Below are 24,865 nucleotides of genomic sequence, written 5' to 3'. Positions count from 1 at the left end.
TACTTCTAACACTTCCTGTATCAGCTGCCAGTGGAGAACGCAGCTTCTCCAAGCTGAAGTTAATAAAAACACATCTATGCTCCACAATGACACAGGAGAGGCTGGTCGGCTTTGCAACCATCTCAATAGAGCATGAGCTGGCCCAGACTATGGATTGCAACCAGTACGGCACGGAAAGCACCACTTTGATTATTCAAGCAGATAAAAATGCTAGTGTTTACTATGCAGACAAGAAAAGTTACATTTGCTGTTCAGGCATTTGAAAGTTAAGTGTTACTTAAAATTTTTGAACAAGGCATTTTAAATAGTTAGTTCTCCTTTATTGGGGTAGGTAGCAGAGCAGTACCATGAGAGGAGTAGAACAGGAAGAAGGCAGAATTGAGACCTTTCAAAGTTTTGGCCCAAGCGAGGGGTCATGAGGGCGTCATTTGAGCTCCCCGACTCAGGTGCCAAAATGTTGTGGGCCGGCCCTGGGCAAGTTACTGAAATGATGTGCAGTCTTTTCTGCAGAAAAAGAATGTTGTTTCCATAGTCTCCCGCAATTCCTCCTGCATTTCCACAAACCACACCTCCCCAGTGCCGTTTTTCAGTTGTAATTGTTTGGTGTCAACCCAAGGGGGAATTTTGGGAAGCACTTGGGCTTTCGAGGCTGCATGTGATAGAAAGCTGATCTGCTCTTCCCTCTGCACATACAACCACAGAAAAACAGTGCCCCCCCCCCCCACAGTTACTTTTCTGTATGCTACATAAAACCCAGCAGGTCTTACCATTTTTATTCTCTCTAGAATGCACTTTGCCATTGGACAACTGTCAATTTTCAGCTTAACTTCTACCCAAGACAGAGCCAAAGTAGAACTTTCCCAAATTTCAGCTGGGAGTTGGCAGGGAAAGGGCCATGGATGAATTTGGATCTGAACCTCCAACATCTGATCTGAATTTTGTGGCCATATCATTATAATGGGATCAGATCCTGCCACTGAGTTGTACTTAAGTCTCCCCTTGTCTTCAGTGGACCAACAGCAATTTATGGTCTAATGTGAGAGTCTGGAAAGTTCAAGCTACGCCATCGGATGTTAGCATTCAAATGTATATAGCACTCTAGTACGCCCTGCTATATATTAATAAGACTTAAAAAAATGGGGTTCTTGCTTTGAAGACTTAACAATATTAAAACACATGTACAATGCAGTACAAGACACAACACTGAATACCACCTTTAGAAGTGGAAACCTTTACGCAAAAGATGGCTTTTTTTTTTTTTAAGTAGAGGAAGAGGTCTTTCGGCATATTAAATTGGAAGCCTGGATAAACAATATGGGGTCATATGAAAAGTAGCACAAAGCTGGTGTGAGTACAGGACAAAAAAAGCCATAGCCATAAAAGATGCTTAGGTGGAGGGGTAGGCAGCATGGAGATCTGGGCAGAATGATATCTTTGTATTTTTCCACATAATGTATGTTAACATGTGCAAGGGTATCAGGTGCTACTCTGCAAGTCAGGGCTGCCCAGAAGATTCAGGGGGCCTTGGGCAAAGCAATTTTGGGAGCCCCTTCCATAAAAAAAAGTTGCAATACTATAGAATACTATATTCTCGAGGGGGCCCCTGTGGGGCCCGGGGCTTGGGGCAAATTGCCCCGCTTGCCCCCCACTCTGGGCAGCCCTGCTGCAAGTTACAAACCTAGGGCCAGATTCTTAGTTCTTAATTAGCCCCTTTGAAGCTACTCAACAGGAGTAAGGGTCTCAGAATGTGGCTCAGTAATGCTACGATATCTTCAGATGAAAAGAGCTGCAGATATGAAGTTATGGTATATTAAGCCTCAACAGCTTACCCTCTACAAGCAAACATTATCCCCACTTCATAGCTGTGGAAAGAGAGGTAAAAAGATGTAAGATGTCTTGCCTAAATTCACAGTGACAGAGATAAGAACAGATCAGGGGTCGGCAACCTTTCAGCAGTGGTGTGCCGAGTCTTCATTTATTCACTCTAATTTAAGGTTTCGCGTGCCAGTAATACATTTTAACATTTTTACAAGGTCTCTTTCTATAAGTCTATGATATATAACCAAATTATTGTTGTATATAAAGTAAATAAGTTTTTTAAAATGTTTAAGAAGCTTCATTTAAAATTAAATTAAAATGCAGAGCTCCCCAGACCGGTGGCCAGGTCCGGGCAGTGTGAGTGCCACTGAAAATCAGTTCACGTGCCGCCTTCGGCACGCGTGCCATAGGCTGCCTACCCCTGGAACAGATCCTACAACTCCTGACCCCGAGTCCCTTGCTCCAACTGCTAGACAACACTCTCTTCCCTAATGAAGTGGGATCATGAAATGAAATAACCTATTGCAAGGCAAGGCATATGTGCAAAAGGACGGAGTTTAGAATTTCTGTGGGAACCTCAACTTTAAATATCCTTATTATGGGATTATAATCTCAGTTTTACCGTTGCACTAAGATAATTCTGTTTAGCAGGTAGAAAACTCAAGCTTTGCTGTGTCATATCTATTACCATTTCTTCATACCTTGTTTCTCCCCACAGCAGTTCAGTGACAACATTCCATCCCAGCACTTTAGTTCTCATCCAAAATCCTGGCTCATGCTTTCCCAAGGCTCTCCAAAGCAATGACAGCAAGGCTGCGTCTACTGCCATTGGCAGGCATCTGCTCATTACCTCTGCAATGCTTAAACCAGAAAGAAAGATTCCAGTGTGCAGGGCAGACATGACTTCTCCAAGTTACATTGGAACTTACACTGGTAAAACACCATGAACCTGAAGAGCCCTGAAAGAAATTAAACATCTCACTTTGCAGAAATGATGTTTAAAAAATGTAAGTAAACTTCAGTATTAAAACATATTTCAAAGGGTAAAAGATGTACTGCCCTGAGCACAGTTATTTGTAGCTAGACCCTTCTGAGACTGTTTGTGCCTAGAAAGCCATAATCCTTTAATCTTTGTATGTATAACTGGGAAGGATAAAAAAAAGTTGGGCACATCATTATCTAAAACATATACACTGCTGTAGTAAGAAGACTGGTAGGACAAGTGGCCATGAGATTATAAGTAAAGAAAATTAAAGGGGAACACAACCTGCAGTTAATGAATATTTCCTCTTGTGATTATATCATGCTATGCATGCACTTAACAAATGCTAAACTCTACTACAACTACAGAAGAGCTAAATGGTTATCATATGCTCCAATATGGATATGTTGCGTCTTCCTAAGTAACTAAGTATGTGCAAATTACTCAGTTACCTATAACATTTACTACTTTTTTGTGTCGATAAGTTTGTTACACATGAATATGCCCTGTCTTTCAGTCGATATTTACATTTACGTGGGCTCTGTTGGATAATAGTACACAGAACAGAAGATGCAATCACTTAACAGATATCCTATTCCACATACATGGATTTTAGCCATTGGCTTCTCTGATGACCTGACATTAAAAAAAACAAAACAAAACAAAAGCCCCAGAGCTGCCCAGTGCTCCACTTTAGATACTTGGGGTGTCAGAACATTTCAGGCAGTCAGAGAAATTGATGAATGAAAATCTTGGTTTAGAAGGTATTTGATTTTGGGGACAGATATCCAAGTTCAGGTGGGAAAAATGGTGCATGTTAGTCGGATGTAGATACCTAATGTGTGCTTTGCAATAAACCTTTCAAGGAAATTCTGCTGAATTTTAGTCAGGGGAGATTGTTCTGTCTCTCTCCTGTCAATTTAGACTGTAAGCTCTTCAGGGTACAGACTGTGCAAACTCTGTCAATACAGCTCCTAGCACAATAGGGGCCCTGTTCTCAGTTGGCCTTTGGCCACAATAAACAAGATTACTACTAATAATCAACAGCCAACCAGCAAAACAAACAGAGCATTAAAAACATGATCACTACATCTCAAGCCCCATCCCCTTCTGACTATCTCCAGCCCAGCCTACAAAAATGTAATCAACGATCATAATAAAGGCTTACAAGATACTGCAAAGAACTATAAGAGGGGGGCAGTGGAATGTTTGGAGGTGGGCTCATGTCAAGCCCTGCCCAACTCTACTGGAGGCCATGGGAAGAGCTGGCCCACGAGGCTGTCTCCCATGCAGGGCCGGCTCCAGACCCCAGCGCGCCAAGCGCGCGCTTGGGGCAGCATGCCGCGGGGGGCGCTCTGCCTGTCGCCGGGAGGGTGGCAGGCGGCTCTGGTGGACCTCCCGTAGGCATGCCTGCGGATGCTCCACCGGAGCCGCGGGACCAGCGGACCCTCCGCAGGCACGTCTGCAGGAGGTCCACCGGAGCCGCGGGACCAGCGACCGCCAGAGCGCCCCCCGCGGTGTGCCGCCGTGCTTGGGGCGTCGAAATTGCTAGAGCCGCCCCTGCTCCCATGCACTGCTGAAAGTGGGGAGGCCAGCCAGCTGGCTGGCAATGTGTGTACACAGGGAGAGGAGGAACCAGATCAGCACACCCGGAGAGACCCTGATCAACATCTACAAGAGAGCAAAAACTGGGCCAGCTCTTCTCAGGGCTCTGGTTAGGGGCCAGAAAGTTTTGAAGTGAACCAGTCTCTCCAGAGCCCCACAGACACTGTCCCTTTAACAGAGTGATTAGTTATGCTAAGTAGTACTATTGAAAGCTAATAATCAATTAATCAATAAATGCTAACAATAACAAATAGTTTGGATAATAAATACCCATATATACTTAATAGTCAATAACTACTTGCAATCAGTAGTTAATACTTGTTATAAACACCCACCACCTTAGAGCTACATATTAACAGAACATCGGTCCCACTGGACCTCTCCTTGGGGTGAGCTGGCTCTCGGCCCCCTTGCGGAGATAGGGTGAGTACTAGAAAGGTCCTTCTCCAACTGTAGCCTGGGACCCCTGTGGGGGAATGGTGTGCACTCTTCACATGCAGCCTGTGTTCCTCAGGGCAATGTTCCCCCTTCCTCAGTGGACTTGCCCTCTTACCTCTTCTTCCCCCCTCCCCCGCCCACTACTCCCCTCATTCATAGATATACTGGATGAAGCCTTCTGGCTGTATCCTGATGACCCTCAATCTGTCCCATCTCATCTCTGCTGTCAGTTCCCGGTGGCTTCAATGGGAAAATCCCCTTCTCACAGCCTGGACAGTTTGTGACAGGAATTTCCCAAATTCTCCCTGAATTATTAGGAATCTGACCCACAGTTCTTTCCCTCAGTTCAGCCTTTGGGATCTATTATACCTGGCTGGACCCACATCCCCGCAACCAAATCATGGAACTGGGCAGGCTAGAACTGGCAAAGGAAAGGATAAAAACCCCATGAAGCAATGTCCATTTCTTAGGCATTTACATCTCTTCTGAAAGCTTCTGAAGCTCCAGGTCTCAATTCTCCAGCTAAGTGCCAAGGTCTAACACTTCTGCAGCACAGCCGAGTAGGGGTTATCAAGGAAATGGTCAGTTTCATGAAGATGAAGTGACCTGGAAGGCAGGTCTCTGATGACATCATTTGTTTTGGGCTGAGTCTGGGGAGGAGCTCTGTAAAAACCAGACCAAAAGAGAGAGAGAGGTAATAGCTCATTAGCAGCACTCTGTGTGCATGTTACTGTTAGCCAGCTATCTGCCAGGGAGTTTCTTCAGGGGGTGAAGAAAAGCCTGTGAACTGTTGGGAGATTCTAAATCTTTCCTTGAGATGTCAGCCAAGAGCTTCAGCATAGTCACAGCTGCTGCAATGCTTATTCTCTTCCAAAAGACACAGCTCTCAGTGCAAGCACCGTTAAATGGTAAAGCCTTTCAGCTTTTTATTTTATTGGCATTCCTAATCTGGCAGGTCTAATGTGGGCAGTAAAATGGAGAGATTATTGGTCTCCCTCGTATGTTCATTCATGTTGTTCTAGCAGATTACTTGGACTAAGTGTTAGGAAATGTCTCAGGGCAGGTACGTTCCTGGGGAAGAACGTGTGAGTTTGTGTTATGGACTCATTCCACACTCAGTACTGCTCAGTCTGTGATCTCTCTGCTCCTCAGGGAGTGAGGCAGAAAAGGGATCCTCCCTGAGTTAGTGGGAACACTGTATACTCATCCCTTTAGTTTTAAGGAGGAAAAAGGTGGCTCAAGTCACTGTGAAATGCCACCTTTCTTACATACTGGACTTGATTTTTTTTGTTTTTAAAAAGATGGTGGTCAGCCCTCCCCTCTTGGCTTTTGGCTGGAGTTAATGCTCATCCATTAAGAAAAAATTCAGTGCCGTTATATAGGAAATAAGGGAGAACTGCAGCATGGATCTGGGGGAGAGAGGACTGCTCAGACCTGTGTGTTCATGGAGTCTTGAGTCTTTGAGATTTAGAGTGACTTTGAGCACTCAGCCTCATACAGTGCCACGCCAGTACAAACTACTGGATTACGGCTGTTTGCTAGCAAGGGTTACACTAGGGCTGGAATCAAAACTTTTTGGGTCAACATGTTATTTCAGGCATTTTTTCCTGAGGAGTTTCATCTTCTCCAGCAGAATCTCCCACCTTTGGGCCAGTGGTTTTCAAACTGTGCAGTTCAGAGTCCTATTGGTGGTTCACAGAATAAAGTATTTAAGAACAAAGTAGTGGGAGGCTTGGAAGTTGTGGCATGTCTGGGAGAGGAGCGCTCTTATGAACTCTGAAAAATTATATGTTCCGCTATAACAGAAGTGGGAATCGAGATATGTGCCCATCCTTCCGACTTTGCCAAGCCATAGGGGTAACAGATGGGGAGATCATCACTCCCCCCACACACATAAGTAAGGCATAGCTATCACTCCTCACTTTTCCAACTCAGAGGTGCATTTTGAAAGATTATCACTTCCCATATATATGTGATGGGACAGTGTCACTATATTCCTCCTCCCCCATGCCCAGAAACATAACTGAGTCACTCATCGCTCAGACTTCCCCACACAAATGAGGGAGATTCCGCACAAGAAACTGTCTCTCCCAGAGGAAAAGCCAAAGATTACCTGCTGCTGTTTCCCCCCCTCACATCAACGTGAATCCCGCATTCTGGTGACACTCTCCTCAACCTTTGCCAGTTGCTGCTATGCTAAGCTCTATCCCAATCCTGGATGGCATTTTCTAGATACAATGGCATTTATTTTACTGAGAAAAATAGGGATGACAGTGGCCTTGTCTACATGCGCAAATTTATGATCCAGATCCATTGCAGCTCTACAGATGGTAGCAACACTGAAAACTGCACTATAGACAGAGCCTAGGAGATTTTGCCATCTTGTCATCCATGCCTATTCTGATCAGAGTTAGATGGCACTGTTTCTACTGTTGCTACCACCAGGGAAGCTACAACAGTAGTGAATCACAGGTCGTTAGAGTGGGCGGAGAATGGACATTCCATTTTGCAAGGATTTTGAGATTTTGAAATTTTGTTTTCATGCTGATTTGGAATGAAATCTGAACATTTCAAAGCTCTCCACACAAAAAATTCAGAAAAAAATTTCAATTTCAGTCAATCAAAATGTTTCATTTTTGACTTTTTAAGGGAGGGATAGCTCAGTGGTTTGAGCATTGGCCTGCTAAACCCAGGGTTGTGAGTTTAATCCTTGAGGGAGCCATTTAGGGAACTGGGGTTAAAAAAAAAAAAGTCTAGGAATTTGCCCTGCTTTGAGCAGGGGGTTGGACTAGATGATCTCCTGAGGTCCCTTCCAACTCTGAGATTCTATTGTGCTACAGACCACCAGGATCAGATATGGATAGAGACCTTTTTAATGAAGTAAACACTAATGGGGATTGTGTGATCATGGGAGACTTTAACTTCCCAGATATAGACTGGAAGACAAGTGCTAGTAATAATAATAGGGCTCAGGTTTTTCTGGATGTGATAGCTGATGGATTTCTTCACCAAGTAGTTGAAGAACAAACAAGAGGGGATGCCATTTTAGATTTGGTTTTGGTGAGTAGTCAGGACCTCATAGAAGAAATGGTTGTTGGGGACAACCTTGGTTCGAGTGATCATGAGCTAATTCAGTTCAAACTAGATGGAAGGATAAACAAAAACAGATCTGGGACTAGGGTTTTTTATTTCAAAAGGGCTAACTAAAGAATTAAGGAAATTAGTTAGGGAAGTGGATTGGACTGAAGAACTTGTGGATCTAAAGGCGGAGGAGGCCTGGAATTACTTCAAGTCAAAATTGCAGAAACTATCAGAAGCCTGCATCCCAAGAAAGGGGAAAAAAATCATAGGGAGGAGTTGTAAACCAAGCTGGATGAGCAAGCATCTCAGAGAGGTGATTAAGAAAAAGCAGAAAGCCTACAAGGAGTGGAAGATGGGAAGGATTAGCAAGGAAAGCTACCTTATTGAGGTCAGATAATGTAGGGATAAAGTGAGAAAGGCTAAAAGCCATGTAGAGTTGGACCTTGCAAAGGGAATTAAAACCAATAGTAAAAGCTTCTATAGCCATATAAATAAGAAGAAAACAAAGAAAGAAGAAGTGGGACCGCTAAACACTGAGGATGGAATGGAGGTTAAGGATAATCTAGGCATGGCCCAATATCTAAACAAATACTTTGCCTCAGTCTTTAATGAGGAACTTAGGGATAACGGTAGGATGACAAATGGGAATGAGGCTATGGAGGTAGATATTACCACATCTGAGGTAGAAGCCAAACTCGAACAGCTTAATGGGACAAAATCGGAGGGCCCAGATAATCTTCATCCAAGAATATTAAAGGAACTGGCACATGAAATTGCAAGCCCATTAGCAAGAATTTTTAATGAATCAGTAAACTCAGGGGTTGTACTGTACAACTGGAGAATTGCTAACATAGTTCCTATTTTTAAGAAAGGGAAAAAAAGTGATCCAAGTAACTATAGGCCTGTTAGTTTGACATCTGTAGTATGTAAGGTCTTGGAAAAAATTTTGAAGGAGAAAGTAGTTAAGGACATTGAGGTCAATGGTAATTGGGACAAAATACAACATGGTTTTACAAAAGGTAGATCATGCCAAACCAACCTGATCTCCTTCTTTGAGAAGGAGACAGATTTTTTAGACAAAGGAAACGCAGTGGATCTAATTTACCTCGATTTCAGTAAGGCATTTGATATGGTTCCACATGGGGAATTATTAGTTAAATTGGAAAAGATGGGGATCAATATGAAAATTGAAAGGTGGATAAGGAACTGGTTAAAGGGGAGACTACAATGGGTCGTACTGAAAGGTGAACTGTCAGGCTGGAAGGAGGTTACTAGTGGAGTTCCTCAGGGATCAGTTTTGGGACCAATCTTATTTAATCTTTTTATTACTAACCTTGGCACAAAAAATGGGAATATGCTAATAAAGTTTGCGGATGACACAAAGCTAGGAGGTATTGCTAACACAGAGAAGGACCAGGATATCCTACAGGAAGATCTGGATGACCTTGTAAACTGGAGTAATAGTAATAGGATGAAATTTGTGATTTGTGGTTTGTGATGGGATGTTAGATGGGATAGGTTACTACAGAGAATTCTTTCCTGGGTGCTGGCTGGTGAGTCTTGCCCACATGCTCAGGGTTTAACTGATCGCCATATTTGGGGTCGGGAAGGAATTTTCCTCCAGGGCAGATTGGCAGAGGTCCTGAAGGTTTTTCGCCTTCCTCTGCAGCATGGGGCACGGGTCACTTGAGGGAGGATTCTCTGCAGCTTGAGGTCTTCAAACCACAATTTGAGGACTTCAATAACTCAGACATAGGTTAGGGGTTTGTTATTGAAGTGGATGGGTGAGATTCTGTGGCGTGCATTGTGCAGGAGGTCAGACTAGATGATCATAATGGTCCCTTTCTGACCTTAAAATCTATGTGTCTATAAGTCTAAAACAGAAAAAAAAATCAAAGAAAAGTTTTTTAAAAATCAAAACTTTTCATTCCAGAATGGAATTTCATGACATTATTGGAACTCACCCTACTTCCCTTTTTGTTCCAAAGCAAAATTTCATACAGCATTTAAATTTTGACATTTAGATTTTGACAGAACAGCATTTTATAAGGAAAAACGGTCCCACAGAAGATTTTTCAGCCAGCTCCATAGAGGTCGATTTTCCCACTGTAGATGCAGCCATAGAGGGAAATTGGACAGTTAACACCTGGTATTTCTGTGTATTAAACACTGCAGCTGTGACTACACTGACAGTTTAATTAGGGAAAAATCCCCCAACCCCAGGCTAGCTCTGCCAGTGGGCGTGCTAGTGTAAAGTAGCTGCAGGAGTTAAGCCAATCAGACCCTGTGGGATTTCTAACGCCTGTTTAGGAGTTTTACTAGTCATATCAGACTTGTATCTGGCTAGTATGTGGCCCCTCATAGGGTATGTGTTATTTTTAACAGATAGGGGAGGAGAGAACAAGGTGCCTGAAATAAGTCGGAAAAAGTGCATTAATTCTGCTACCTCAGCAGCTACTTGCAGTGTGGAAGTTTGCATCTCCTTTGAAAATTTCAGCACAAGGGAACCAGGGCCCCATAACTACCACTGAAACAGAATTTGAGGGCTAACTTTACCTTGCTTTGAAAATTCCATCCCTAATCAGAACACAAGAGCTAAGTACCTCTACTTTGCAGAGCCTTACCAGTTCATCTTAATCATTTAAGCTGTGTACATGTGCAGGGCTATGCAGGTAACTGCACTTCAGGACACTGGAAAGTCAGACACGAATCACTTATTATGCACATGCACACTAGTTGTCAGACTCTCATAACTTAGGTTCCTTTTCCAAATAAAACCCAGATTTAAATACCCCAAAGTTTGGGCTAGGTCAGATTTTCATCAGCTTGGAACCAATTCTACTTCAGGTACGTCAGTCCTTCATGAGGACAAGTACCTCTAACTCCATAGAAAAGCTTGAAGTTTTAAAAATATGAATAGATCCCCATACCAAAAAAAAAAAAAAAGAAGCATTTGAACAGTTCCTTAGTGTGAAACACTTCCACCCCACACTAGAATGACTAAATGGAATTTTACTCTAACCAGTCACCTCCTCTTTGAGAAGAAGCAAGAGCAATTTTATTTACAAGAAATGTGATAGTTTGCTTTGGGTGTGCCTATCAGATCTTAATACCAACAGTACAGTGCTGCAAGTAATATCAAAGCTATATTTGGTATAATCTGTAGCTGTGGAAATTGACAAACCATGGACCACATTCAAGATTTTAATCAATCCTGGCTAGTTATTTATGCTCTCTAGTTTTACTTGTCTTTGTTTGTGTATTCTGATACTTAGATTGACAGGCTAACAAAAGTAAAAAACTATTTAAAATATTGCTGTGCTTCTTACAGAGACAATACTTCTTGACCTTCCAGTGACTTGCAAAGATATTGGCCCAAATTCAATCCCTAATGCAAAAAATTAATTTGTCCCACTGACTATTTTAACAAATAAGCAAACAATAGCCACCAAGTCATGGTCTCACACCTCACAGGAAGAGGCATTACACTATCTCCTAACAAACCACAGCCATTTCCTACAAGCATCACATGGTGAATACCCAGAATGATTCTGCAGAAAGGACTTCCTTTTATCTCTCACTTTGGCAGCTGACAATCAACATTTTGCTTGCTGCAGGTGTGCTTCAACCATCTGAACTATGCATGTGACCTTAAATGACAACCACATGCCTGCCCATTTATGCTTCACATTATACTAGCCAGAGTGAAGAGCTGATTTCTGTCTGTTGTCTCTTGCCATTCCAAAAAATTTGGCTTTAGAGAGGTAATTAATAAAAATCAATCAATCCAGCCAAGCCCCTATTTAGCACTTTTCATCTGTAGCTCTCAAAGTGCTTTACAATGGAGGGCAGCATCATTAGCCCCACTTTAAAGTTAGGGAAACTGAGGCACAGAAAGGGGACAGTGACTTGCCCAAGGTCCCCCATCAGGCCAGTGGCAGAGCTGGGAATAGAACCCAGATTTCATGAGTGCCCATCAAAAGGTCTATCCACTAAAAAACATTGCCTTTGCCAAGGACTCAAATAACTACCAGATTCTCTAGCTCTGTGGGCAGGAGCATAGGGATCATTGTGACTGACAGTACATGGGTTCACTCTTCAATAATCTGTGAAAACTGGCCTGCTTCTACTGGACAGTTGAAATCAGAAGACAGTTAAGTACTGTAAAATTCACCGGCTGACACTATATAGAATAAGCTCAATTTCATATATTCACAGTTGTATTTGTTTTTGTTTTTTTAAACAGGATCTAAGTGGTCTTACATTGGTAAGTAGTTATTTTAATTCATACGCTGAAATTTAATTCTGTATTTTGTACTTTTAAGGAAAACAGGCCAAATTCAACCTGGCAACACCACACTGGAATCAGTGTAGTTATACCAGGGTTGAACTGGGCCCATTATCTAGCAACCTCCTACTCAGATGTCAGGGTTCGGCATCGGGAAGGATTATTTAGCAATATTCACAAGTGCCAGCTAGAGGAATCTGTGTTAACCTGCAAAATGACAAGAACTGCACATGTTCCCTGAAGGTGCTGTCTCCATACCGTTTACAAGTCTCCCTGTAGGGCTGTGGACAATACCTCTTATTCTCCAGTCCAATCCCTAACACGTACTGGAGGAGAATTTCCAAGCTAAAGATGTTTTTAAAATGTTATTAATCTAATGACTTTTTATTTTAGGGTAAAGAAGGCATTGTAAAACCAATTTTAAAGACTGGGATAAGCATAGATTAGAATAGAAACTTTAATTCATGATGAAATTTCACTTGAATGCAACTGCAGTAAAACCTGGTTAGAACACTGCTTACTGGGTTGTATGGAAAACAACACTGTATCTATGTGACCCACAACAAAACAGTAAAGCATGTCTTCTGGGTTCTGGAAGTCATCTCCCTCCATCTCCATCACCCTATCGCCTTTCACTAGGTCAGACACTAAAATGAAGTCAGCAGCAAGAGAAAGGAAAACAGTGGCATTATACCCACTCTCATGGTGATGGAGATGAGCATGCAGTTATAGGGGCAAGGGGAAAAAACATGAGATCCATGAGCAATGCTAAAGCTAGGGCTGCTATTAGTGACCAAAATCACTGTTTGTTAAATGAACACTGGATGGGACTGAATGCTGCCGTTGCTACACCACTAGTGCCACTAGTGCCCAGGGCTGTATCACCGGATACCATTGCATTTGACAAAGCGTCACTTTCCAGAACAAACTGTGAACCTGACAGAACTAGGTACTTGTCTTGGATAAAAATGGAACCTGCTGGATTTTATACAGTATCTGTAAAGGCAAAACTGTTCTACTAACTGCACTGTTCTCATATAAAAGTATAGCTCAGCTGTGTTCTGTACAGCAATCTTGTGGACATCATTAAGAATCATATACGGTGTGAGAGCAGAACATGCCTATTTGTGTAGGAACCAGTGCGGCTGAATGGATCACACACTGAACTGGGACTTGGACCTGTGTTCCACTCCCAGCTCTGCCTATGGTCTGCTCTGTGATCTTTGGCAAGTTACTGCACCTCAGAGAGTTCCCCATCTGTAAAGTGGCCATAATGATTGTGGTGACTGGTCCCTGAAGGTGATGTTAGGGGAAGCTAGTGTTCTCAACCATGTGCAGGGGAGCAGAAGGACAGAGAGAGACTCCTGGTACCTTCCATCCTCTTTTGGCCCTGCACAGAGGTCTGGCACAGTCTAGCTAAGGGAACAGACATGCTGAGAAACCATGTGTCTTTGGCTTTGTCTACACTGCCACTTACAGCACTGAAACTTTCTTCGCTCAGGGGGCTGAGTGATGAGAGTTTCAGCACTGTAAAATGGCAGTGTAGACAGTGCTCCCTGCAGGGGCCCCCACGAGAATATAGTATTCTATAGTATTGCAACTTTTTTTTATGGAAGGGGCCCCCGAAATTGCTTTGCCTCAGACCCCCTGAATCCTCTGGGCAGCCCTGTATAGACTCTTACATTTGAACACAATTGGCGGTGTTAGGAGACAATGCCGAGCACAGCTTGTGCTGGTCCACCATGACTGCAAAGCCCTGGACAGTATGTCATCTAATTTGAGGGCTCTCCATTTTCAAACATAAGATTTTTTTTTTTTTGCTGTAGACAAGAGCTAAATCAGTTTAAGTTTATGCAACATACATGTTGAGAGGATCTGGAAGAAAGGGTAAGTTCCAATACAGGCTCCCTAGATTTACCTCTGAATTTGCCCCTTGTTCTGAACATAGGACTCCTATTTCCATAACAATCCATTCTCACTCTGTTGCTACCTATTCTTCATATCCATTGCACTAGAAGGAAGAGCACTAAAACAGCAGAGCTGTTCTGCAATGTCTGGCATTTAAATACTATGTAAACCTGTCACTCATTCTCTGAGTCCATCCCTGATGTCCCTTAGGCAACAGCGAGCCGGACTGAACCCTAGTATATGCAGGCACAGCTTCCAGTGACTTCCGCCATATATGCCAGGGTTCAATCTGGCCCACCAAAGGCAAACTCTGTTTCACAATCTGTTACAGCCAAGTTATTTAAAAAGTGCCTTAGAGCGCCATTGCTTATCTGCTAAGAAAACCATAATTTCATAACTGCCAACAAAGTGAGACAAGAGTCCAGCTCTTTCAAGTGAGTTCTGGTGCAATAAAACAAGGAAGGCTACATGACAATATGCAGGGTTCCTGCAATGCCTGGAAAAACTGGTTATGGACAAGGAAACAAGTTGATGAGTTACCTGAAGCTGATGTGGGGAAATGGACAAGAATCTCTGTAGTTTAATCCCCATTGGCTGTCATTCTCTTTGCTTACCAGAAATGTGCACATCCACCCTGATGTCATTGATGTGCCTAAAAATCTCAGTAATTGGCATATTTTACAAGAATGACCTCCAATCTCAACTGCTGAGCAGTTACTAATCCCCAGTCACCCAATCCCTCCAAAAAAGTAGGTCTGAAAATGTGTATTTCACTTCATGATGTGGTTTCCAGTGGCTGAAGTCAGATTTCTGTTTTACTAATCTTTAAAGATGAGCCATTTAGCAATCACGTGACTGCCATAATTTTTTTGGTACAAGATATTAATGTCTTCCTGGAAACCCAATACCTTTGCAAGGTGCAGTCAGAGTTTGGGCCAGGCGTCTTGGGTTAAGACTGGGGCAACCCTTCCTCCCCTGTCCCAGCTCCACACAGAAATCTAGCCCGATTCAAGGAAGCAGACATCCCTTTTTATCCTGCCTGCTGGGCCCTAACTGTCTGCCACCTGGTCCTAGCCCATCTAGCTGCTGGAGGACTGATTTTCATTGGTTCCACCTGCAACTGATCCTTGGTGGCTTCTCTAGGCAGCTCATGAAGGACTAAACTTGGTGCTCTTTTTCCTCAAAAGGACACCTCCTTCAGGCAGGGTGCACCAAGGTGGTAGGGCCTTTAGCAGAAGCCAACAAATGCCTGGTACACCCTGTCAGTCATTAAACTACGGCTGCAGTGGTGCTGGAAAACAGGTATGAAGTTTTGTAGTGTAGAGGCCAGGGAGAACCCTGGAAGTTTTGTTTGAATAGTGACTACAGGATCAGGCCCATGCCATCTGAAATGCATGAATAAGATAGAAAGGGCTGAATTCTACTCTGTTAGGCTAAAAGAACTTGTATTGCAGTGAAAGGGACGGCACTTGAGGATAGAATTGGTGTAGGTGCTTTAGTTGATGTCCTACGTTTGCGGGAGAGAGACAAACTAAACAGATTTTGTAGTATATTTGCCACTGTCAAATCTAACAAAAGTTGAAATACAGATTTCACTTCTTGCACTAAAGCTTAATAAAGACTTGCACATCAAGTCTCAACCTCAAGAAGCCAATTATTCTTATTTCCTGATGAGCTGGGTTATATCCTCAAAGTGTGTGTATTCCCATAACCCAGTGCCAAAACAAATAGTACATAGTTCAGATTTCTGTTCTATGTTCTGATGAATGGGTCAGTGTTTTGCTAAAACACATGCAAAACGGATAGCATTCACCTTTCAACAGTTTCAGTGCACCATTTATTAGATCTCAAACCCACTAAAGAGAATTTACATGCTGTTTAAGATATGCCATGAAAATCTGGGAGATAAAGAATCAAAGTGATTTGCAGTCAAATGGAAGCTAAGAAAGAAGCTACTCCAGCACTAAGTGAGATCCAATTTAGATTATATTTGTGGAAGACAAGCTCCCAGATCATTGAACCTTAACAACATCAGCATCTATCAATAATTTTCATATTCATTAGTTTTCCTTTTTAAAATATTTGAACTAGTTTTGACATCAATGTTCTGATCTAGGTTAGATTCTGGCACCCACAGTTCAAGAAGGATATTGGTAAGTTGGTGAGGGATCAGAGAAGAGACACAAGAATGATTAAAGGATTGGAAATCACGTTTTATAGTGACAGTCAAGCAGCTCACTCTGTTAGCTTAACAAAGAGAGGTGACTTATTCACAGTCTGTAAGTACCAATATGGGGAACAGAAATTTGGTAATAGAGGGCCAGGGCCGGTGCAAGGATGTTTCGCGCCCTAGGCGAAACTTCCACCTTGCGCCCGCCCCCACCGTGAGGCGCCCCCTTCACCCCCCTGTGGCAGCTCCCCCCCTCCGCCCTGAGGCACCCCCCCGCGCCCCAGCTCACCCCTGCTCCACCTCCACCCCAAGCACACTATCGCCGCTTCACTTCTCCTGCCTCCCAGGCTTGCGGCGCCTAAGCTGATTGGTGCCACAAGTCTGGGAGGCGGGAGAAGTGAAGCAGCCACGGTGTGCTCAGGGAGGAGGCGGGGCAGGGGTGAGCTGGGCCGGGGAGTTCCCCTGCATGCCGCCCCCCCCCCGTTACTTGCTGCAGGAGACCCTCCCTGCGCTCCCCTGCCCCAGCTCCCTCCGCCTAAATGCCGGCGGTGACCGGGGTGGCCGAAGATCCGGCCACCGCGGTCGCTGCTGAAGAAAATGGCACCCCCCAAATCCTAGCAGCCTAGGCGACCGCCTAGGTCACCTAATAGGTTGCACCGGCCATGTAGAGGGCTCTTCAATTTAGCAGATAAAGGTACAACAAGATTCAGTGGGTGAACACTAAAGTGGAGAAAATGAAAACATAACATGTCTTGTAAAAAATATACTCTGTTGGGGCTAGGGTGACCAGATAGCAAATATGAAAAATCGGGATGGGGGTGCGGGGTAATAGGAGCCTATATAAGAAAAAGACCCAAAAATTGGGTTTGTCCCTATAAAATCAGGACATCTGGTCACCCTAGTTGGGGCCCAAACTTGCCAACGTGTATGTAAGTGATTTTATTCACCGAAGCAGCACCATTAACTACCAAGTCAACATTTTTAGCACTTCTTTTTAAAGTGTCAGTGCAATTTCCTGGCTACAACACAGAATGATAAGACAAGACAACTAAAATCCGTGCATATCATCATATCAGCTTTCCGTAAGAGCTTCAGACATTTTGGAGAACTCTAGTAAAATATTCCAGGTCCTTGGACCCACTGCCTGAACACCTGCCTTGATCAAGAGTCTGTGTGAGTGTCTCTGCTGTGCTTTCCCTTTTAGCTACAAGATTTTCCCAGTCTTTTTGTTCTGTGATTACTTCACATATCTCTTCCTAGTGAGCCAAGGAAAAGAGTGTAGCTTCAGATACCCTTGGAGCTTCAAAAGCAACCCCATTTTGATGACTCTCAGGAAGGACATACCCACCAAATCAAGTTGACTCTCACACTCCATGTGTCTATCTCTTGTTGCCATTTTAGTTGCCTAAAAATAGATATTCAGTCTAGAATATAACATTGGCATGGAGTACAAAATATGAGTTCTAATGCAATGGCTCAACAAGGAGACTACTTTTATAGCATTTAGAGAAGAGGTGTTGTAAAAATGAAACATTTTTAATCAAACAGTAGAGCATGTTTGAAAGAGATCATCAAAATTATTATGACAGATTATGTCTGAGACAAATCAAGTAGTTTGAGGCTATTCAACCCAAGCATAGGGCCTCTTCTGGACAGCACCTGCATGGATCCCCAAGAGTATAAGAGGTGCCCCTCTGCCACCACACATCCAAGCAGCAGCTGGCCAGATTCCACACCAGAAGTGTAGTTCTTGGCTCTCTCCTTCTGCCCATTGGTGCCTAGGTGTCTGAAATGAGCCAGGGAGGGGCCATGGCTGACCTTCCCCATAGTAGCCACTGGATGAGTACACTGCACCCTCTGCTATGGGAGGTGCAGTTCCTGGGAGCCCAGATTTCTTTCTGCAGATGCCAGCTGGTGGCATGGCACCTTTAGTTCTCACATTGCCTATGATACATCCTATCCCTCAGAAAAGGGGCTGTTTTTATAGATAGTTTATATCTATGGAAGTGAATTATTTACATATATACGTCAAGTTCTCTGAAGGCTTTTCCTGTTTGAGGGTGGAGATAACTAGATGCGAGTTCATGTATGTAGTGACTAATAAAATCATAGATTCATGTATAGTTACCATTAGTATTAAATTAATTTGAGTCTTAATATATAAGCATTTTTGCACCACAATTTCTTAGTAATGATGGGTCAAACCCAGACTACTCTGTCAAGGAAGTTACATGAACAGCTTTGATTGCAGAAATTTGGCCCACTCCTTCCAGTAATAGACTGAATGTGTGAAATTGAGAAACAGTTTATCTCACCATTTTAAATAGAGAAAAGGACAGTTAGATTCTGTTCTGGGTTTTGGGTGAATATTCAGGGAAACAGGGGAATTCTTATATTATCCAAACCAGTTGTTACTAGCATGTAGGAAAAGTACCAATGAAGACGACAACAAAGATTGATAAACCTGTCTCTTCTGTTAACATTCCCAGGTCCTGATGGGGAGAAAACTTGGCACAAGAAGTATCCATTTTGTGGAGGAGTATTCCAGTCTCCAATAGATTTTCATAATGATATTCTCCAATATGATACCACTCTCTTACCTTTAGAGCTTGTAGGCTACAATGTGTCCTCCACTGACCACTTTATGTTGACCAATAATGGTCATTCAGGTAAGGAAACCAGATGTGCAGTAAGAGAATTTGAAAGAAAGAGTTACTGGACTTATATTTCATTTCTTATATTATTGGCAGTGATCGACCAAGCCCTTGCAATAGAATACAAACATCTTAGATAACTATCTAAATAAACTTGTAATTATAAAACACACATCAGTGTACCATAAATATAGCTGTTGCCCTTTAGATTAACTTACGCTTGTGAAAAAATTCTCTTATTAATTTGGTTAAAATACTCAGATATAGGAACAGAATTTGCAGCTTTGTTTAGAAAGAAGTGAAAAGTCAGTAAATCTGGATGAAGTCACCTTTAATAGATATTGTAATCAACTGGAAAGATAAAAAGTGGTTCACTGAATTTAAGACAAAAATCAAGCAAACCTGGGAGTTTCAGCAAATGCCTCTACCACTTGAATGAAGATAGAGAACTTCCTTAAGTATAACCATTAGGATCAGCTTACACACATGCCTGGCGCCCTCTACTGTAGCGTTAAGGCAAGATACCCTACCAACAACAACAGGGATGAGAACAGAGATGAAGCAATCTCTTAAAACTCCAGAATATTTCAATGCCACAAAGTAGAATACTTATAAGCCAGTTCCCCACAATTTTTTCTAGAAACAACTTAAAGACTTACAAACGAGAACAGCAGCAAGGCTCTCCTGCAGCACATCCTTCCCCAGTACTGCCAAAGCGTCAAAAAAACCTGCATTATAAAATACCTCAGACTTCACCCCTTCCCAGCATGCTTTGTTAAAAAGAGCTTGACAGGCAAACCTCTCTATTCTCACTGTTTCTGTGGGATAAACATGCTCTGTACCATACCTGTAAATAGCCAGGTCCCCCAAGGAACTGTACTGGGACCAGTTCTGTTCAACATATTCATAAATGACCTGGAAAAAGGGGTAAACAGTGAGATGGCAAAGTTTGCAGACAATACAAGATTACTCAGGATAGTTAAATACAAAGCAGACTGTGAACAATTACAAAGGGATCTCACAAAATTGAATGACTGGGCAACAAAATGGCAGATGAAATTCATTGTTGTTAAATGCAAAGTAATACACATTGCAAAACATAATCCCAACTATACATACAAAATGATGGGGTCTAAATTTGCGATTATCACTTAAGAAAGAGATCTTGGAGTCATTGGGGATAGTTTTCTGAAAACAACTGCTTACACAACTCTCCCATTCAATTCCCATTCCATGTATTAAATTCTACAAGAATATAGGGGGGAACTGTTCTAGACCAGGGATCAGCAACCTTTGGCAGGCTGAGGGATGTGCTGGCCACTGCTTCCCGCCGCCCCCATTGGCCTGGAGTGGTGAACTGTGGTCAGTGGGAGCCACGATCGGCTGAACCTGCGGACGCAGCAGGTAAACAAACTGGCCCGGCCCGCCAGGCTGTGTGCCAAAGGTTTCCGATCCCTGTTCTTCACTCCCTTAAATTGCTTAGAAAGTTCCAAAGACTGCTATAAATGATAATCTTCCAGATACTATAACATATGGCATGTGCTGAATTCTGGGTTAAGAGCCTGAATGGTTTATTCTGCTATTCTAATTCTCTGTATCCAATAAAGTCAGACACACTAGTTCTGTGCACCAAGTGCATCAACACAGCAATATAATCTTCTCCCATATTTTTTGGTCTACTTGCAGTAAGAATGAGTCTGTTTCCTACCATGCACATCAGAAACCTCCCTTTCCAATACACTGCAACTCAGCTTCACCTTCACTGGGGAAACAGGAACAAGCCAGAAGGCTCAGAGCACACAGTCAGTGGGAGGCATTTTGCAGCAGAGGTAAGATGGTCTCAAGTCAGAGAAACCTGGAAGGGAAAATTAGACAGTTCCCACTATTTCAAAGCTAAAATTTGTATAGGCAGTGGTTGATGTATTCACCATTTGTGTATAGGAACATTCTGCCACAGAAAGCACACAGGCACTAATTTAAGCATTTATGCTCTTAATATTTAATATATCTTATATCAAGATGCTACAAGATGATCTGGATTGAGGCTGGACTCCGTAAGTGGTATGGCTTTGTTGTTATAGCATGACCCTGGGAATCGAAAGCTTTGAGTTCTACTCTCAGTACTGACACTGGCTTGCTCTGTAACTTCAAGCAAGTTATGTATTCTCTTGGCACCTCAATAGCTCCACACTGGGGATAGTGATTAGCTGCAACAAAGGTGTGTTGTGAGGCTTAATCTCGCTGTTTTGACATGCTTTGTGATAGCTTTTATATAGATGTATCCATCAGACTAAGAATGATTTGGTAGGTCTTTTCCGCTTCTACCTTTCCTGATTCTGTCATACTGATTTAGGAATAGATATTGAAAAGCAGGCAGCACCGACTGCTAAATCACTGAGAAAGCATTGAATCAAAATGTTTGGCCTTTCAAAATTGATCCAAGTGTTTTGCTTAGAGGTTCGCATACATGTAAACTTAAAATACTGTCTACTTAGTATACATGCATATACTCTAAATTCTGCTGCTTAACACCTATCTATCTAACTGGAGACTAGAGATGATGCAGACCACTGTTTAAGTAACAATGTGTAATTATGCTCTTTGTTGCATGACAAGCTCAAATAGTCTCTGCGCAGTTCTGCTTGGGTTCAGTGTAGCAGATGTGGAGGTGCTATGTAATCATTACATGAATAATGTCTGGGTGCTGGTTGGCAACATAAGGTTCTATATAGTTAGATTGGTTTAATAGAATTTCCTGTATGAATGTATTAGTCTAGCTTAATAGGGGGCTGTTGGAAAAACAGCAGGGAAGCAACGCAATGGATCTAGATAGGCCATACTCCAAAAATATTTGTGGAGCAATTACAGGAAAATGGCCTACTTCCAGGCTCCAATCCGAAGTTGCACTGTTGTTTTGCCAGTTCTGGACACTAACAGATCAAAGAGCTACAAAACAGTTTAAAACTGACACCGTCTCTGAGAAGAGACTGAGCAGCTTGTAAAGGAGTCATTCCCTGAAGCAGTGGGGAGAAATGATTGGTGAGTTATGGGAAGAAACCATCACATAGACTATAGCGGTCTTTGGGTGCCTGTAGGATGCTTAGACCTACCAGCATCCTGACTGCTCAGATGGGCAGGCACCTGGTAAACTAGATGTGCGCATAATCTGTTATTGTTTTAAGATTTTTTCCCCCTGCAATGGTTTTGTTCTAAATAAATAATGCTCGGCTTTAAGAAGGCTGTCTGATTACTGGATACCACCGTCAGTGTTCTTGGCATTAACAGACCTACAGCTATGAACTATAAAACAGGCCTGCTGAAGTAATCGCAGTTAGCACCTGGGAATGGCAGTCCAAGGCCTGATCTGAGACTGGGAGAATTGCATGAACCCACCCCAAGAGCGGTGATGGCTTGAGGTCTGAGAGGGTGCATTTGCACAGACCAGGAGGGGTCTGTAACAGTGACAATCAGTTCTAAATGCCATACAGCACAATTCATGGAAATCTATTTTAGTAATCAACACTGGATTTAGCAATGAATAATTATATGCTTAATTTATAATCCCAGAGTAATTACAACTCTATCTGAAATTGAAGTAGGATTAAAGGTACAATTCTAGGTTAAGGACAATACCCATACCCTTTGCTGAAGCTATTGGAAAGACCATTTCTTTCTCACAGGCATACTCCAAAAGTGAAGACCTCCTCTTCTTCAGTGGCTGTGGAAAGGGGTTCCGTGCAGTTCAAATATTTTTCAGAATAAATTTGTCTGTTACCTTAAATCCCTGCTCTGCCAACACCAAGTCATTGCAAGGGTGAAGTTGGAGAAATCCAGTCCAACATAATTCATTAATGAAAGCTCATTCAGTTGGACATATATATGTTAGCTGGTTATGGAGACTTGTTTCTAAAAGGAATTTAACCTTCCAATTTCCGAGATACAACTATACCTCAGTATCTTTACTTGCATTCCTAAATTTAAATTCAGGAGTGCTAGATTGTTTGGTACCTTTGCCTACTTTATTCAATATAGATTTTTATACCATGCTCATTACTGTAATAGCTGATCACTTTACAGCAGTGCATTAAGCAATGTGACTAACCTCTCATGTGTGATTTGTTCTCTCATCCTCTCCCCATGGGGAGACTTGTATGTACAATGCTGTGCTTTGTTTTGGGAGGGTTTTTTTGTTGTTGTCAGGATGGGGAGTTAATGCCTATCTCATGCCACTTCATTCAAATACTAATTCATAAGCCTTCTACCAGGAAATGTTCTGGTTTGTAATAAATAGCTTTGGGACAGGCACAGAACAATGCTGTTTGGCCCTAGGGTGGCCAGGAGGAGATATGAAGCCAGAATCCTCTCACACTAACACCAGTATGACTCAAGATTAACTCCATTGACTTCAATAGAATTCCTCTGGATTTAGAATTCCTGCTGCAAAAGAAAAGAAAATCTAGCTCATAGCCAACTACAAGTTAGGGCATAGTTTAATAACTGCCTATTTCCTACATGTAGTAACCAAGGGTGTAGCCAGTCTTGTTTTGGCTTAATTCACACACTTTAACATGAAATAACTGCACAGCTGGTGACTTGCTCAGCTATCCAAGATTATATCAGAGAACCAAACCACAGTATTATCCAATTAACACACTAAATGCTCATGCAGCAAAGAATCCTGTGGCACCTTATAGACTAACAGACGTTTTGCAGCATGAGCTTTCGTGGGTGAATACCCACTTCTTCGGCTGCAAGCAGTGGAAATTTCCAGTGGCAGGTGTATATATAAGCAAGCAAGAAGCAAGCTAGAGATAACGAGGTTAGTTCAATCAGGGAGGATGAGGCCCTGTTCCAGCAGCTGAGGTGTGAAAACCAAGGGAGGAGAAACTGGTTCTGTAATTGGCAAGCCATTCACAGTCTTTGTTTAGTCCTGAGCTGATGGTGTTAAATTTGCAGATGAACTGGAGCTCAGCAGTTTCTCTTTGAAGTCTGGTCCTAAAGTTTTTTTGCTATAGGATGGCCACCTTAAAATCTGCTATTGTGTGGCCAGGGAGGTTGAAGTGTTCTCCTACAGGTTTTTGTATATTGCCATTCCTAATGTCTGATTTGTGTCCATTTATCCTTTTCCTTAGAGACTGTCCAGTTTGGCCGATGTACATAGCAGAGGGGCATTGCTGGCATATGATGGCATATATTACATTGGTGGACATGCAGGTGAATGAACCGGTGATGGTGTGGCTGATCTCGTTAGGTCCTGTGATGGTGTTGCTGGTGTAGATATGTGGGCAGAGTTGGCATCGAGGTTTGTTGCATGGGTTGGTTCCTGAGCTAGAGTTACTATGGTGCGGTGTGCAGTTGCTGGTGAGAATATGCTTCAGGTTGGCAGGTTGTCTGTGGGCGAGGACTGGCCTGCCACCCAAGGCCTGTGAAAGTGTGGGATCATTGTCCAGGATGGGTTGTAGATCCCTGATGATGCGTTGGAGGGGTTTGAGCTGGGGACTGTATGTGATGGCCAGTGGAGTCCTGTTGGTTTCTTTCTTGGGTTTGTCTTGCAGTAGGAGGCTTCTGGGTACACATCTGGCTCTGTTGATCTGTTTCCTTATTTCCTCGTGTGGGTACTGTAGTCTTGAGAATGCTTGGTGGAGATTTTCTAGGTGTTGGTCTCTGTCTGTGGGGTTAGAGCAGATACGGTTGTACCTCAGTGCTTGGCTGTAGACAATGGATCTTGTGGTGTGCCCGGGATGGAAGCTGGAGGCATGAAGGTAGGCATGAAGGTAGGCATAGCGGTCGGTAGGTTTTCGGTATAGGGTGGTGTTAATGTGACCACCACTTATTTGCACCGTGGTGTCTAGGAAGTGGACCTCCCATGTAGATAGGTCCAGGCTGAGGTTGATGGAGGGGTGGAAGCTGGATAAATAAGC

The 24,865-nt window shown here is 42.9% G+C and overlaps 2 protein-coding genes across 6 annotated transcripts in view; one reads left to right on the top strand and one right to left on the bottom strand.

The window, feature by feature from the left end:
- Positions 1-24,865, bottom strand: part of LOC120372823 (kunitz-type serine protease inhibitor bitisilin-3-like) — a 63,826-nt gene that overhangs the window by 31,174 nt on the left and 7,787 nt on the right. The window contains exons 2-4 of one of the 5 annotated variants that reach the window (XM_039490231.1): positions 20,653-20,799; positions 19,792-19,859; positions 2,520-2,678 (exon numbers count right to left, since the gene is read on the bottom strand). The exons of 1 other annotated variant lie outside the window; for it this stretch is intronic. In XM_039490231.1, coding sequence (XP_039346165.1) covers positions 2,520-2,553 — 34 coding nt within the window. In that variant the 5' untranslated portion in view covers positions 2,554-2,678; positions 19,792-19,859; positions 20,653-20,799. The remainder of the gene's footprint in view (positions 1-2,519; positions 2,679-19,791; positions 19,860-20,652; positions 20,800-24,865) is intronic. 3 more of the 5 variants (XM_039490229.1, XM_039490232.1, XM_039490230.1) reach the window with 3 other exon arrangements.
- CA12 (carbonic anhydrase 12) overlaps positions 5,582-24,865 on the top strand; it is a 32,552-nt gene continuing 13,268 nt past the window's right edge. Inside the window, exons 1-4 of the mRNA XM_039490235.1 lie at positions 5,582-5,751; positions 12,171-12,191; positions 18,780-18,959; positions 20,631-20,773. Coding sequence (XP_039346169.1) covers positions 5,661-5,751; positions 12,171-12,191; positions 18,780-18,959; positions 20,631-20,773 — 435 coding nt within the window. The 5' untranslated portion in view covers positions 5,582-5,660. The remainder of the gene's footprint in view (positions 5,752-12,170; positions 12,192-18,779; positions 18,960-20,630; positions 20,774-24,865) is intronic.

The sequence above is a fragment of the Mauremys reevesii genome, linkage group 10, assembly GCF_016161935.1.
Source record: "Mauremys reevesii isolate NIE-2019 linkage group 10, ASM1616193v1, whole genome shotgun sequence".
Taxonomy (NCBI): Eukaryota; Metazoa; Chordata; order Testudines; family Geoemydidae; genus Mauremys; species Mauremys reevesii.
The sequence above is the reverse complement of the archived record's forward strand: the minus strand, read 5'-3'. Positions and strand labels throughout refer to the sequence as shown.